Source organism: Eublepharis macularius, chromosome 16, assembly GCF_028583425.1.
Source record: "Eublepharis macularius isolate TG4126 chromosome 16, MPM_Emac_v1.0, whole genome shotgun sequence".
NCBI classification, from domain to species: Eukaryota; Metazoa; Chordata; class Lepidosauria; order Squamata; family Eublepharidae; genus Eublepharis; species Eublepharis macularius.
Genome location: NC_072805.1, coordinates 43,017,788 through 43,031,727, shown reverse-complemented (window position 1 = coordinate 43,031,727; position 13,940 = coordinate 43,017,788). Strand labels below are relative to the sequence as shown.

Sequence of the window (13,940 nt, the reverse complement as noted above, 5' to 3'; positions counted from 1 at the left end):
GAGTTGTCCCCTCCGTCCATATTCAACTTTCAGGTGCACATAGTCAAATTCCAGTCAGGATGACAGAACAAAAACATTATTCAAAACATTTTTCCTTCTGAAGGGGTCCTGAAAGAGCTGCCATTTGCTCTGGTGAGAGAAACGTAAGGCTACAGACATGAATAATGTTTTCCTCAGTTGCATGTACAGCAGTTCCTAGGACTGTTTCAGATGGGAGAAAATGGCATAGCATAAAAAGCTTAAAACTGACTTCTCTCACATCATAGTACTGACTGGAATTGGGCCCACACATACCTAAGAAGTGAACTTGAAAACCACTGGGACCTCCCTTCATGAAGTTCTCAGCATTGTGTCAGAGTTGGCTCCGAGAGACAGCAAAAGAGTGCTAGGCCCATTTTTGTACATTCTCTGTTCAAGTATGGATTTAAACCTAGACCTCCCCAGTCTGCACCAAAGCCACAATGCTCTTCGGAAAAACTCATGCTCCATCAAGCTGGTGGAACTGGGTAAATGCCAGGAGTACGTGCTCGGTTCAGGAGACAAGAGACATGAAAGCAAACCTGAGATCAGGTACAGAGATGGGCACGAACTGAAATACGAACCAAAATTAAGCATGAACCAGGTCAGTTCGTGGTTTGCGAACCGCGGTTCATCAGATCCCATTTCTGACAAACCGTTGCAAACTTTAGGCTGGTTCATTTGGTTTGTTTTTTGGTTTGTGACTGCAAACAGCCTGGTGCCAATCAATCAGTTTCCTAGGCAACAAGAGATGGACTTCCTGCAGACCTTCTGCTGACTGGGAAGTGAACTTCTGCTGGCCCGGAAGTGATGTTTTTCTGACCCGGATGTGACATTTTCATGAACCAAACAAACCGGTTCACGAACCAGGGGCAGGTTCGTGAAAGTTCGTGGTTCATGAAATTTGCCGAACCATGAACCACATGGTTCATTTTTTTTCCAGTTCGTGCCCATCTCTAATCAGGTAATGGCCAGTTTCCCATGATATCAGAGAAGAATCTAAAGGCCAGAGGCAAGAGGATTAGCCAGAAGCAGGGCCAAGCTACACATGACGAATGACACTTGAACCGCAAGTGGATTGAGTGAAGGGCAAGTGAACAGGGAGAAATACACTTGCTGTTCAAGTGTCATTCGTCATGCGTAGCTTGGCCCGCAGACAGAGGTAGGTTTGCAGGGAGTTAGCAGGTAGAGCACAGAGGAGGAAGTGAGAGCTTTGCACAGCATAAAGAGTTGTCCAAGCTGAAGAGGGCTGTGGCCATGTGTTAGAAGATCTTTTGAGCATGCATCTCCAGCTAAAAGGATCAGGTAGCAGGTGATGTGCAAGTCCTCCACCTGAGACTGGCTGCCAATTGACAAGACTGCTCTTGAATGATGAATAGTCTTACACAATCAGCTTCTTGTACTCAAGGCTGTCTAAGAATTGAGGCTTTCTAGTACCTGAAGTGTCCTCATTACTCCATGGCATTGTGTGATGAGGGCTGATCAGCCCAAAAGCAGAATAGAGACAGCAGACCAGACGCTACTGATCAGACTTTCCCTGACTTTCAGACACCAACTTAAATTGTGTGAGATGCTAGAACCTGTCTTATGGAAAAGCCTAGTTTGAATCACTCCCAGGCACCTTACAGTAGATCAGGTAGAAGGATTTGGAAGCACTACCATTTGGAAGGAGGGTGGAGGCCAGCATTAATCTTACAAATAAGCTGTAATATTGCAAATCCAGAGATTCCTTTAAACAAGTTTCAGGTAGGTCAGCTGGTTGGTCTGCAGTAGAAAAGCAGGATTTGAGTTCAGTGGCCCCTTAGAGACCAGCAAGATCTTTAGGATAGTTTAGGTGGGTAGCCGTGTTGGTCTGCAGTAGAATAGCAGGATTTGAGTCCAGTGGAATCTTTGAGACCAACAAGATTTTCAGGATAGTTTAGGTGGGTAGCCATGTTGGTCTGCAGAAGAACAGTAGGATTTGAGTCCAGTGGGACCTTAGAGACCAACAAGATTTTCAAGGTACAAGCTTTTGAGTGTCAAAGGAACTCTGAATCTTGATAGCTTCAACCTTGAACATCTTGTTGGTCTCTAAGGCGCCGCTGGACACAAATCCTGCTGTTCCTTTAAACAAAAGTGGGCTTGTGCATACAAGTTTGCTGTCTGTGCTCCCACTGGGCTTTGGGAATAGATCCCAAACGTCTTAAGTTAACTCCAGTTTTGTGCTATCAATAGCAGTAATTTCTCTGCAGCATTATTGCTGATGGTGTTCCCCCAGGTAACAGCTGCGAGAGACTCCTGACAACACCAAAGGGAAAAAACAAAGCAAACCTAAAAGTCCTACTGGGTTTAGCAGCCTGTTTACATTGACATTGTTCAAAATGAGATTCCACTTGCCTGATTCACCATGGCAGAAAATGGCAGCAGAGAAGGTCAAATTAGAGCTGCCAAGTTATAATAAAGCCGTTTGATCCAAATCTGGGCCCAGCGGAAAGCTGTACGCATCCAGCTCTGACCAAACTGTTATGAAAGCCTAGAGCCAAATAGGCCGGTTTCATCTGCTGAAAATAAGTAACATATGAAAAGAAAGGACCTCCGTCCACTTGGGGACATGAAAGGAGCATTATTTCAACAGGCTCACTGGCCAGAATTGCACCTAGTATAAGAGGATTTCTGCCCTCTACAATCTGGGAAAGAAATTGGCTTTACATTAAATGAATGATGGTTTCCTAGTACTACAAGGAGTGGTTCATACTGCGAAAATTTACATACTATTGCTTATTTTGCATAATGGAGTTTGCCTTGGCACTACTGTGGGGGCGGGGAGATGGCTATGGAACGTCACCTACCCAAACCTCCTTTCTTGCAGCTGAGATTTCACTGGGTGTTGCCTACGCGAACTTAGGCTTATTCTCACAATTTTAGGAGCTAGTAATTTTTTGGAAAAAAAGTTACCAGCCCCTAAGAGTGATAGGCCTAAGTCTGCATAGGCAACACTCACTGGAATCTGAGAGATAAGGACTGAAAGTTTCAGAATTATAGATTTCCTGTGCCAGCATGCTTGCGTTTTCCCACCTCTCGTGGCTATTGAAAAGGTTCTAGTCACTCTTTAAGGCAGTCTTTCTGTTAGGTAATTTCTATGACCTCTATTCTAAAAGACCTCTGTAGGAGCATTTATTGAGGTTGACCTGTTGCACAGAAGGAAAAGTTATTATTTGTAAACAGATTCCTTTCTCGTGCTATGGTTAAGTAGGGTTAGAAAGCCCCGTTGCAAGGACAGTATCTCTCTTGTTTTGACTCTGTACTCAAGGATTTCGCTTAGATAAACACTCTCTCAGGAAGACACCCAAGATTCCTTTGTGGCACCATCCATGCAACATGTTTATATTACAGAGAGAGTTTACTGTCCTGTCAATCAGACTTGTTTTGTGTCATGACTCTGGAAGAATTTGATTCTGAAGAATTGTTTGTATCTAGTTTTGTATAACAATTTTACCTCTTTTCTGTAAACAACTAACTTTGGAAAATATATAAGATTCTCTGCAATGGCTGATCTTTATGCATGTGTCAGAACATGGCACTGCATCTGGGATTTATTGTAAATAAAGGTCATTAATTCTTTATGGATCGCTTTGGGTGTCTTAGGGCCAAGCTACAAGTGACGAATGACACTTGAACAGCAAGTGCATTTCTCCCTGTTCACTTGCCCTCCACTCAATCCACTTGCTGTTCAAGTGTCATTCGTCACTTGTAGCTTGGCCCTTAGTTAATTGTGGGTGATGGCTGTTGGGAAATGTAATCTGGAACGCAGAGTACCTTTAAAGAAATTTTTCCTTAACACTTTCTTCATCCAAAGATGATTCTTGTGCCACTTAGCTTATGCTGAAAAGTAAAGTTGGATCAGCATACTTTATCACTTTATCACGTTCTGTTCTGTACACTTTCAAAGACTGCAAACTTATGCAAATGCTATGTGGATTAGAGTTGCCAGCCCCCACGCAAGGTGCGGGATCACCCACTCACACCCTCCACCCCCCGACCCCGCTTACCAGGCCGATGGGGGGAAAGGCAGGGGAACTCGCCTCCCGGAGCATGCTCTCAAGTGGCATGGTGCACTCCTGCACACTGCAGTGGACCAATTTCAGCCAAAAATTGGCCCGATTCAGCCCAAATGGGCCAAAATCAGCCCACAGCAGAGTGCGGGAGTGCTCCCAGGGATGGCACATGGCCTGCACAATGACATCACTTACAGGAAGTGATGTCATTGTGTAGCCCTGGGAATGAGCATGCGTTTTGTGTGCAGGCAAGGACATATGTAAGGTGAGGGCCAGGTCTCCCACCTCCCACCGAGAGGAAAAAGGGACCTGGAAATCCTAGTGTGGATGCAAACATGTCTGTCTTAAGTATTTGACATGTTTTAAAGTGCACTGCCATAGGATGTGTATCTAAATGTACAATCAAGATCTCACTCACTTCCACCCCCCAAATCTGGCACCTACCAATGAAAAATGGGAGGAAAGTGTGAATCCTTGGCCAAACAGGGATAGAAACATTCTAGGGACAATTCCTATCAGAGAGGAATTCAGAAGCCTCTCTAACACCATTACAGACATCAATCGAGTTCTGAAAAGCTCAAGAGGTACATCTGGGCTCAAATTGAGTCTTGTGAATGATTTGCATGTTACAACTGTAGCATGAAATCCATTCCCACATGGCTTGGTCTGTCCCCTCTCCAATAATATTAATAAAAGGCAGGGCTTTTTTCAGGGGGAACACGGGGGAATGGAGTTCCAGAACCTCTTGAAAATGGTCATATGGCTGGTGGCCCCACCCCCTGATCTCCAGACAGAGGGGAGTTGAGATTGACCTCTGAAGTCAATCTAAACTCCCCTCAGTTTGGAGATCAGGGGGTGGGGTCACCAGCCATGTGACCATTTTCTCTGACAGCAACCCACTGAGTTCCACCACCTCTTTTCCCAGAAAAAAGCCCTGATAAAAGGTAACCCATTACACTATGGCTTCACTTTTTCCCACCATAGCATCACTGGGCCCTATTGTGGAGCAGAGCTGGTAGAGAAAGAGACCATATCATTCACTGGACTCTTCTTTACAAAGTTCCATAAATCCAGGTACAATCAAGTGGCAACCAGTAACTACAGTAATATGACCCACAGTATCTAATAGTAAAGAGTTTGGCCCCCGTGTGGATGATGAAGGCAGAAAAAACAGACCACCTACAGATAATGTGAGGGTTTCTATCTAACCAGGGACAAAGTATGCAGAAAAATTTGTTTTGGTGTAGTGAGTTAAGAGCATGGGACTCTAATCTGGAGAACCGGGTTTAATTCCCCACTCCTCTACTGACCGTGGGTCAGTCACAGCTTCTAGGAGCTCTCTCAGCCCCACCCACCTCACAGGGTGATTGTTGTTCTGGGGATAATGATAGCATACTTTGTAAACTGCTCTGAGTGAGTGTTAAGTCATCCTGAAGGGCGATATATAAATTGAATGTTGTTGTTGATGATGATGATGTTGTTGTTGTTATTTGTAAAACAATGAAGGGGAGATTCAAATGGGCAGACACCTGATGCAATTGGTAACGTTTTATTGATACTATTGGAGAGTGGAGAGACCAAGCCATGTGGGAACGTGGTCCATATTGCAATGGGTTGCCAGCCTTCAGATCGGGCCTGGAGATCTCCCAGAATTGCAACTGTTCTCCAGGCCGCAAGAGATCAGTTCCCTTGGAGAAAATGGCTGATTTGAAGGTTGGACTCTATGGCATTATAACCAACTGAGCTCCAGACACTCCCCAAATCCCACCCTCATCAGGCTCCACCCTCAAAATCTCCAGGTATTTCCCATCTCAGAGCTGGCAACCCTACAGTGGTATCCTGCATAATTCACTAATGAGTTAGGGACCATAGACTTCACCGCTATGTTGCAGTGCAGATTACTTGTTGTTTTGAATATGCACTCCCATATAATGTCTGTGGGCCAAGCTACAAGTGACGAATGACACTTGAACGGCAAGTGTATTTCTCCCTGTTCACTTGCCCTCCACTCAATCCACTTGCCGTTCAAGTGTCATTCGTCACTTGTAGCTTGGCCCTGTGCTTCTTGTTGTCTAATGTCAGTCCTAGAACTGATTATGTTCGGTTTCAGCAATTCTTCAACTCTGTATTGGATCCTTGCTAATGCTATCTCTCTGTAAAATCCTATGACGTTGTTTATGGAAATGTCCTTGACACTGTTTGGAAATGTCCTTGATACTGATTGTACTAATTTCATACAATGTAATCCGCCTTGAGTCTCAGTGAGAAAAGTGGACTATAAATAAATAAATAAAATAGATAGATTGATGGATGATTGATAGATGATAGATTGATGATAGATGATAGATGATAGATGGACAGATGGATAAGAGTAAACTGTTAGGAGCAGGTGAGAGTCAGTTGAAGGAAAATTCAAGGGGAAAGGGGGTCAGAGGTAGGGTTGCTAACCTCCAGGTGGAGGCTGGAGTTCTCCCAGAATTACAACTTATCTGTACTACAGAGATCCGTTTCTATGGACAAAATGGCTAGAAAGTGGACTCTATGGCACTATACCCCACTGGGGGCCCTCCTTTCCCTAAACTCCACACTGTTCAGGATTCACCCCCAAATCTCCAGGAATTTCCTAACCCAGAGCTGGCAACCCTAGTTGGAGGAGAAATCAGCCTGCTAAGCAAAGCCCCCAAACCCAAAGAAGAGGAGATTGGGAGTGGAATTCTCATAATCCCCTGCAGGCTAATCCACCGCACCCAATAAGGGGTGATTGCACTATCATGTTGACCAAGACTAGGCCTGTCCAAAATCTATCCCTTTCTTTCCATAGATATTTCTGCCACTGCGCTGTCTGTCAATGGACAACTGAGAACAGTTTTGAGCAGAACTAGATACACATTTTCATAATGCAGATCTGAATCATTATGTCTCCTCTTCCGCAAGAGGCATAATTGCACTTCATATTCCCCATTCAAAGAATGCCCAAAGTGTTCTAAGCACCACAACGCACATCTGAAGCACTGCGGTGTGCCGCATGCGCAATTAACTTAATTGTACATCATCATGTGCCTCCTATTCATAGAGTCCCTAGTCACAGCTGTCAGTTTGATGGACGTTATCAAGAGTTTTGTTTTCATTCCCTTTTTTTAAAAGAAAATGTGCGTGCACAAAAAAATTGAAATTTTCTAATCAGTTATGACATTTCAGTTGTTGCTTGTAACAATTCAGCACAACTGTCTCTTTGACTCCATGAATATCAAGCCTTGCTCTTGGTCAACATCAGACACAAGAAGCCAAATTGAGGCAAGGATTTGAACGCAAGCCTTCCGGTTATCTTGTCATTGCTTCTATATAGGAATGTGATTCCCTTCCTATGCAGCTGCCGCACTTCTTTCCCAGCGATGTTCAAATGTTCATGCTCGTTTTCCTGCTGTGCAGGGAGCCCTCTTCTGGAGAAATATGAAAAAAGTTGGTAGTTTGTATGTTTTCTATATTTCACTAGATATTTTTTATAAAAGAACTTCCCAATTATGTTATCTTTGCTATTTCCCATTGCAATTAAAACTGAAAATGACTGTTTTGACTTGAATGCTAGAATCTCAAAAACATTCATAAGAGAAACTATAGTTAAGTTATTTGGTTGGTTATTTCTCGCTAAACCTAATGAACAGGCTGCTTCCCCAACTTCATAGTCTTCCCATATGAAGGCAATTCTGTACAGCATTGCATGATTTTTATAAAGTCAATGGCTGGATTAACCACTAAACTAGCTATGCTACAGAGAGACACACCCTCTTTACATACCCTGAACAATTCAATATGCCTTGCTTTCTCCTTTTAGAAAAAAAGCCACATAACTTTCCAGTGCACCACATTTATGGAAAGCCCCCCATTAGGAGACCTCTAAGTCCCATCAGTTGGAATGTAGGCAGACACATTTCCCATATGACAGCCACCTTACAACAAAGAACATGAACCAAAGTTCTGCAGAGGGCCAGGCACCTAGAAGCTATCCTATTTTAGGCACATCTCAAGCATAGCCCTCTTAAGCTCATAGAAGAGATTGAGGCAGCTCAGATCTGACACAAATATATCCTAACTCTTGTATGCACATCAGAGAAACACTATTAGGGCATTATAGTTTTGCAATCCATAATCAATGCATTGCAGAGGAAATTAAACATTTATTAGGATGCAAAGGCACAAATAGGGGTCCATGTACACTTTGAGCGTGGTAGCCAAAAAGGAATGCACTTTAAAAGCCTCCCAACCAGTGGGAAGGAATCGATGTGCCAGATCCAAGTCAGCATAGGCTGAGAACCAAATCAAACTTCTGCAAAAAACGCATGCCGGGGGAACTCATGACACATCTTCCTTCAAGCAATAAAGGCATGCTCCAGATATGTGCATCTTGCATCATCCCACAAGCACAGAATGAGAAAACACAAGTCAGACACATTTCCTCAGTCATTGTTGCTATGTAATGTACGCAGACACCGTCCTTAAGCACATCTTCACCTCACTTATCCCCATCTGTGAAATAGGAATCGTGCTGCAAGGTTCTATCGGGACCAAGCTTCAGAAAGATTTACAGTCCTTTGAACAGTGCTGTGTATTAAGAACAAAAGCCATTTCTGCGTGTTGTGATGCAGCATGGGCCTGTGGACACACTGAGCAGAAAGCATCACTTTTCTCCACCACCACTCCCGCACCACAACCCAAGTCATTATTTTCTAAACCAAATTAAACTCTTCTCTGAATGGCGACATCGCAGTAACAGATTTAGATGGCTTATAAATCAGTTGATCTAGATCAATGTTCGCTGCTTCCACTCGCAGGATATCAAGGAATGAGTTGTCGCTTCTGCCGAGAAAAGGGGGAAAAAAATAATCACCTCTGCAAAAAGTGTTACAACTCAAACCCTTGCCAGACGTCTGCATGGGCAGCTCGCCTCGCTCTCTGCTGTTTACTTCTCTGGCAGCATGGAAGTCTTCCCCAAGCTGAGTCAAACAATCCATCCGAGTGGCCTCCCAAACAGCAACCCTTTCTCTCACCAGCTGTTGAGTACATTCTCGCCAACGCCTCTTGCTCCATATCTTTCCTGCTGCAAAATGAGGTTTATCTAAGGGCACCATTACAATCAGACAGTTGTTTCATTCCGAAAGAAGAGATACTTGGCTTCAAGACTGCATGGAAGCCACATGCTTAGCCCTGGGAGGGGAAAGGCCATAGCTTAGCAGGATGTGTGCATGTATGTTCAGTCCTGGGCATCATCAGTTAAGGAGCCTGTCAGGAGCAAAACTGTGGAACACCCAGGGCTTTTTTTCAGCTGGAACGTGGTGGAATGGAGTTCCAGAAACTCTTGAAAATGGTCACATGGCTGGTGGCCCCGCCCCCTGATCTCCAGACAGAGGGGAGTTTAGATTGCCCTCCATGCCACTCCAGCGACGCTCCAGCGGTGTGAAGGGCAATCTAAACTCCCCTCTGTCTGGAGATCAGGGGGCGGGGCCACCAGCCATGTGATCATTTTCACCGAGGGCAATTTAAACTTTTAAAAACTCCCCCCTTGTTCCAGCTGACCCAAAGTGATGTCATTGGCCCTGGGAGCATGCATGCACTTTGCATGCGCACATGTGGTACCAGGGGCACTACCTCTTGCTAAGAGTTGCCCCCTGTGCTGGCAACCCACTGAGTTCCACCATCTCTTTTCCCAGAATAAAAGCCCTGGGGACACCTCTGCTGGAAAAGTAGCCGGCAGTCAGAGAAGACAACCCTGCTAGACACAGCAGCAGTCTGACACTAGAGGCCATGCCTTTTCTAAATATGGAAGAGGAAGGCCGTGAAGATAGTGAGTGGCCAGAAAAAGGCACTTTGCACATGCTCAGGGCTGTTGAACTCACAAGCTTCTAGCATGGAAATAAACTCGGGAGGTAAGCCCAAAATGATATTGGCTCTTCCTGGGGCCAATCCCATTTGGCAGTGTGAAAGGTAGTGTGTGTTATGTGCCATCAAGTCCCCTCTGACCGATGATGAACGAAAGACCTCCAAAACATCCTATCATCATAATTTCTACAGGTGAGGAAATACAAGCCGAGAGGAAAAGCAAGGCTGCTACTCTAGCAAGCCAGACGAACTGGCAGATCGAAACCTGAACATTTTAATGTAGCTGACCAACAAGAGACAAGAAAGAGTTTAAGACCTGAATCACCTGAGGCTTCACTCAGGTTCTGCACTTTCAGGGCAGCCATCGACCCTCACAGCAATCTTGCGAGGCCAAACAAAGCGAGAGCACCCTAAAAACAAGCTTATTATGAGTTTCTTGAACTCCAGTTTTGTGGTTTAAATGCAAACACTCACTGCTGTGCTGTACTCAGAAGGCCATTATGTTATTCTCTAGGAAGCACTCATAGTACTGCACACTTGGCCATCAGCTGAACTTGCCAAAACATAATGTTCTTTGCTGCTGTGAGCATTCCTAGAACTTCCTCTCTGAACCGACACATGAATCGGACTTGTACAGAATCTGGTCTGTCAAGGCCAGTATTGTCTACTCAGACCGGCAGCTGCTCTCCAGGGTCTCAGGCAGAGGACTTTCACATCCGCTACTGCTTGGTCCTTTTCAGTTGGAGATGCTGGAGATCGAACCTTCTACATGCCAAGCAGATACTCTACCACTGAGCCACGGCCTTCGCTGAACCGACCACCTTCCGCCTCCCTATGTGGTTCTTGAGACTCAACTCAAGTTAAGACTAACAGGGTGCATTTAGCATCTGCACAGTGTGCTCCAAACCAATAGGAAGGAAGACCTCAAGAGGTATCACACCATTGGTGATTCTGTACTGGATAGCTCTAGCAAGTGAGCCAAGCCAATGGACATCCTGCAATCCCTCCATTTTTTTTTAAAGGCTCCCGGAAGTGACATCATGAGTACCACAAATTTCATGTGCTGGCAATAGGCAGTCATGACAATTTAATTCTCTTGATCCTTTGGGTTCTCTCTTGCATTCCACCCAAATAATTTCACTTCATGCTTGTAATCCTAGAATCCTAGAGTTGGAAGGGACCTCCAGGGTCATCTAGTCCAGCCCCCTGCATGATGAATATTCACAATTACCTCCCCCCCACACACACACCCAATGACCCTTGCTCCATGCCCAGAAAATGGCAAAACACCTCCAGGATCCCTAACCAAATCCCTAACCTCCCCACATTGCTTCTGCATGCTACTGGCACATTTCAAACACCCCCCCTTCACTTGCACATCTGAGTGCCATATCAAGAGCTCACACCATGGTTCCACACAGTTTCAGTTGCTTTAAGGCCAGAACATCTTCCCCAAACCTGCTCCGTCATTTTCACATAAACTGTAAACCATGGGTCCGTAATGTGGGCAGGGTCCCACACCAATGTGAAGCTTATGATACAACAACACTAACCGACATGCACTACTAGGAGCTATTGCCCTTGTCCCCTCAACACTAAAAGAGACCATTCAAACAACCACATGTACTTCACATGTGATGACTCTTTAGGATAGCCCCTGCTGGCTGTATGGGTCACATCAACATCTTCCAAGATCACAGCTCCCTGAGTTCCAGAACTCTTTCAGAACACAAGTCAAGTCAACAAACACTGAATGCTGACTTGTGTCACACCCATCAGCAGGCCAAAACAAGCCAACTTGTCCATGGACCCGACTACTTAACGTGCCTGACCACATGCAGTGTGCAATCGTACAACTGCAGTTATATGTTCTTTCTAATCCCCCCTGAGTGGCTTGCAAACTAAAAACGGGAATCCCTTTGGGAAGCCGCAACAGAGGGATTTAAGGTCTTAGAGAAGGTGTAAATGTTTGCCAGACGTGGGATGGGGCAGACCACCCCAGCGTGCCTCTCTCATGCCACTTTACCTGGATGGTTCACCTAGGGCACAACCATCTCCTTAAGGTTTCGAGCCCCAGCAAGTCAACTGCCTGGCCCCAAAAGGAATGTACTTTATTGCCCATGAAGCCACATGCTGAGATCCTAGTAATAATGACACTGGATGAGACATTAAGCTACTGGAAATGGGGAAGGCAGCAAAACCAGGGAGGGGAAGAAAAGCTGCAAGAACATCACACAACAAAGGAGTCTGAACCATCACACACTGCTTCCTAAAATGAAATTGGGAGTCGCAATTGTGAAAAGGAAGCAAAAAAAAAAAAATCCAGACGGGAGAGCAGAAGTTGGAGCCCGGCTAGTTCCTGGGCTTTGATTGACAGCAGCAGCAGGCTACACCAGCCTCTTGGATTTTTCAAGGCTGGGTGGGATATTCTCTCCCCCCCCCCTCGCCTTTCTAGCAGAGGGGATCTATTACAGTTTGAAAAGGAGGGGGTTGAAAACATGCCATTAATTCCCAATTCAACAAATACCCCAAAAGAGGAAAGGGGCAAGCACAGTAGGCACCTCCTGGCACTTCTCCCATGCTTGTCCCTCTTTTAATTTCATTTTTTATATCTATACACTAAAGGTCATGAATAAAATGATCTACTGATAAGCAATCTCAGCAGAAGCCGGCGAAGGAAAAAGAGGCAGATGAAAGTTGCAGCATTTGGTTACGCTAGAAAACCCCTGCCTTTTCGAGCCAGACCCACTTGAGGGATTTCTCCTCTCCTCCGGGTGAGGAAAAGACCATTTGCATGCACACAGGCACGTATTGTGCCGCTAATTTCTTGCCACTAGAAAGCACAGAGACGTTTCTCCTCCCGGTGATTCTCTTTTTCCACATCCACCACAGCCGTTCCAGCTAAGCCTCCAATCGCGGAGGAAATCAGACCGCTTCCAAATCGCCAGATGCAGAAAGAAAGCACAGATCCGGAGAGCAAAAAAAGAGAGAGACAGCCAGCCCCAGACCCCCCTCCCTCAATGAAGCCTGCAAATTCCTTACCTGGGACAGAAGGAAGGAGAGGACAAGTTGAGCGTGGTGTTGCATTTTGCTAGCCTAGAAGAGAGTGTCGGCTCTTTCATTCATGCGCTCGGCTGCACTGAGCATATTTTCACTGTGGCACAGCCTCTGAGAACAGAGAGAGGGAGAGAGAAGGACTGCCTCGAGAGCTAGCCAACTTCCCAAATAGAGCAGCAGCATCATTGCCAAAGCATTGGATAGAGGCTGATGACCGGAGCCAATAGCTTTACAAGGATGATTTCTTCACAAATCATCCTCCTTTTTGCACCCCGCATATTGGGCGCGCACCCTTTGCAAAACACAGGACCTTAAGAAAGCTCTTGCTTTGGCACACTTAAGAATTCATGCTTTGTAGAGGCACGCTCAACTAATAGCTTAAGAATTCATGCTTTATAGATTTTGGGGTGGTGGCGGCATTTTTCTTCCCTTCAGAAGGAACGGATTGGTATTGGAGGAAAGAACAGCTCCTTGGAGTGCTGGAGCCAAAAGAAAGGCCCTGTTTATTAAAATGTTAATCAAGACTGCTTTGTTTTCAATAAATCACAAGAATGACCAGCGCGGCCTCCAGATACTTTCAAACCTTCGAAGACCGGCATAGCGGAGTTCTTTCAGGGGCAGCAGGAAAATCCTGATTGCGTTTTCTGTTCTCACTCCATCTCACAAATCACAAGGAGGACAGATCAATTCTGCTTGACAAAAAAATCCATCATAGGGCGATAGATTTTATTAACTGCTCAAGTTATGGTGGGACTTTGGCTTTCAGGCTCACTGAACTGAAATCCGCAAGGAAAGTTCGGAAAAGTCCACGTCCTTCGACTGCAAGAACTTTTCTTCCTTGGAATGAGATGCCATTTCCAGGGACGCTATTCAGTTTAGCACTGATGTGGTTCTTTACAGGGTGCAGTGCTCAATTGTAGCCCTCTTTACAACAACCTTATAAGGTAGGGTAAGGCT

At 45.3% G+C, this 13,940-nt stretch overlaps 1 protein-coding gene across 1 annotated transcript in view; it reads right to left on the bottom strand.

Moving 5' to 3' along the window:
- The window catches only part of CDH13 (cadherin 13), an 879,383-nt gene extending 866,258 nt beyond the window's left edge, over window positions 1-13,125 (bottom strand). The window contains exon 1 of the mRNA XM_055000790.1: window positions 12,969-13,125. Coding sequence (XP_054856765.1) covers window positions 12,969-13,013 — 45 coding nt within the window. The 5' untranslated portion in view covers window positions 13,014-13,125. The remainder of the gene's footprint in view (window positions 1-12,968) is intronic.
- Window positions 13,126-13,940: the final 815 nt, after the last annotated feature.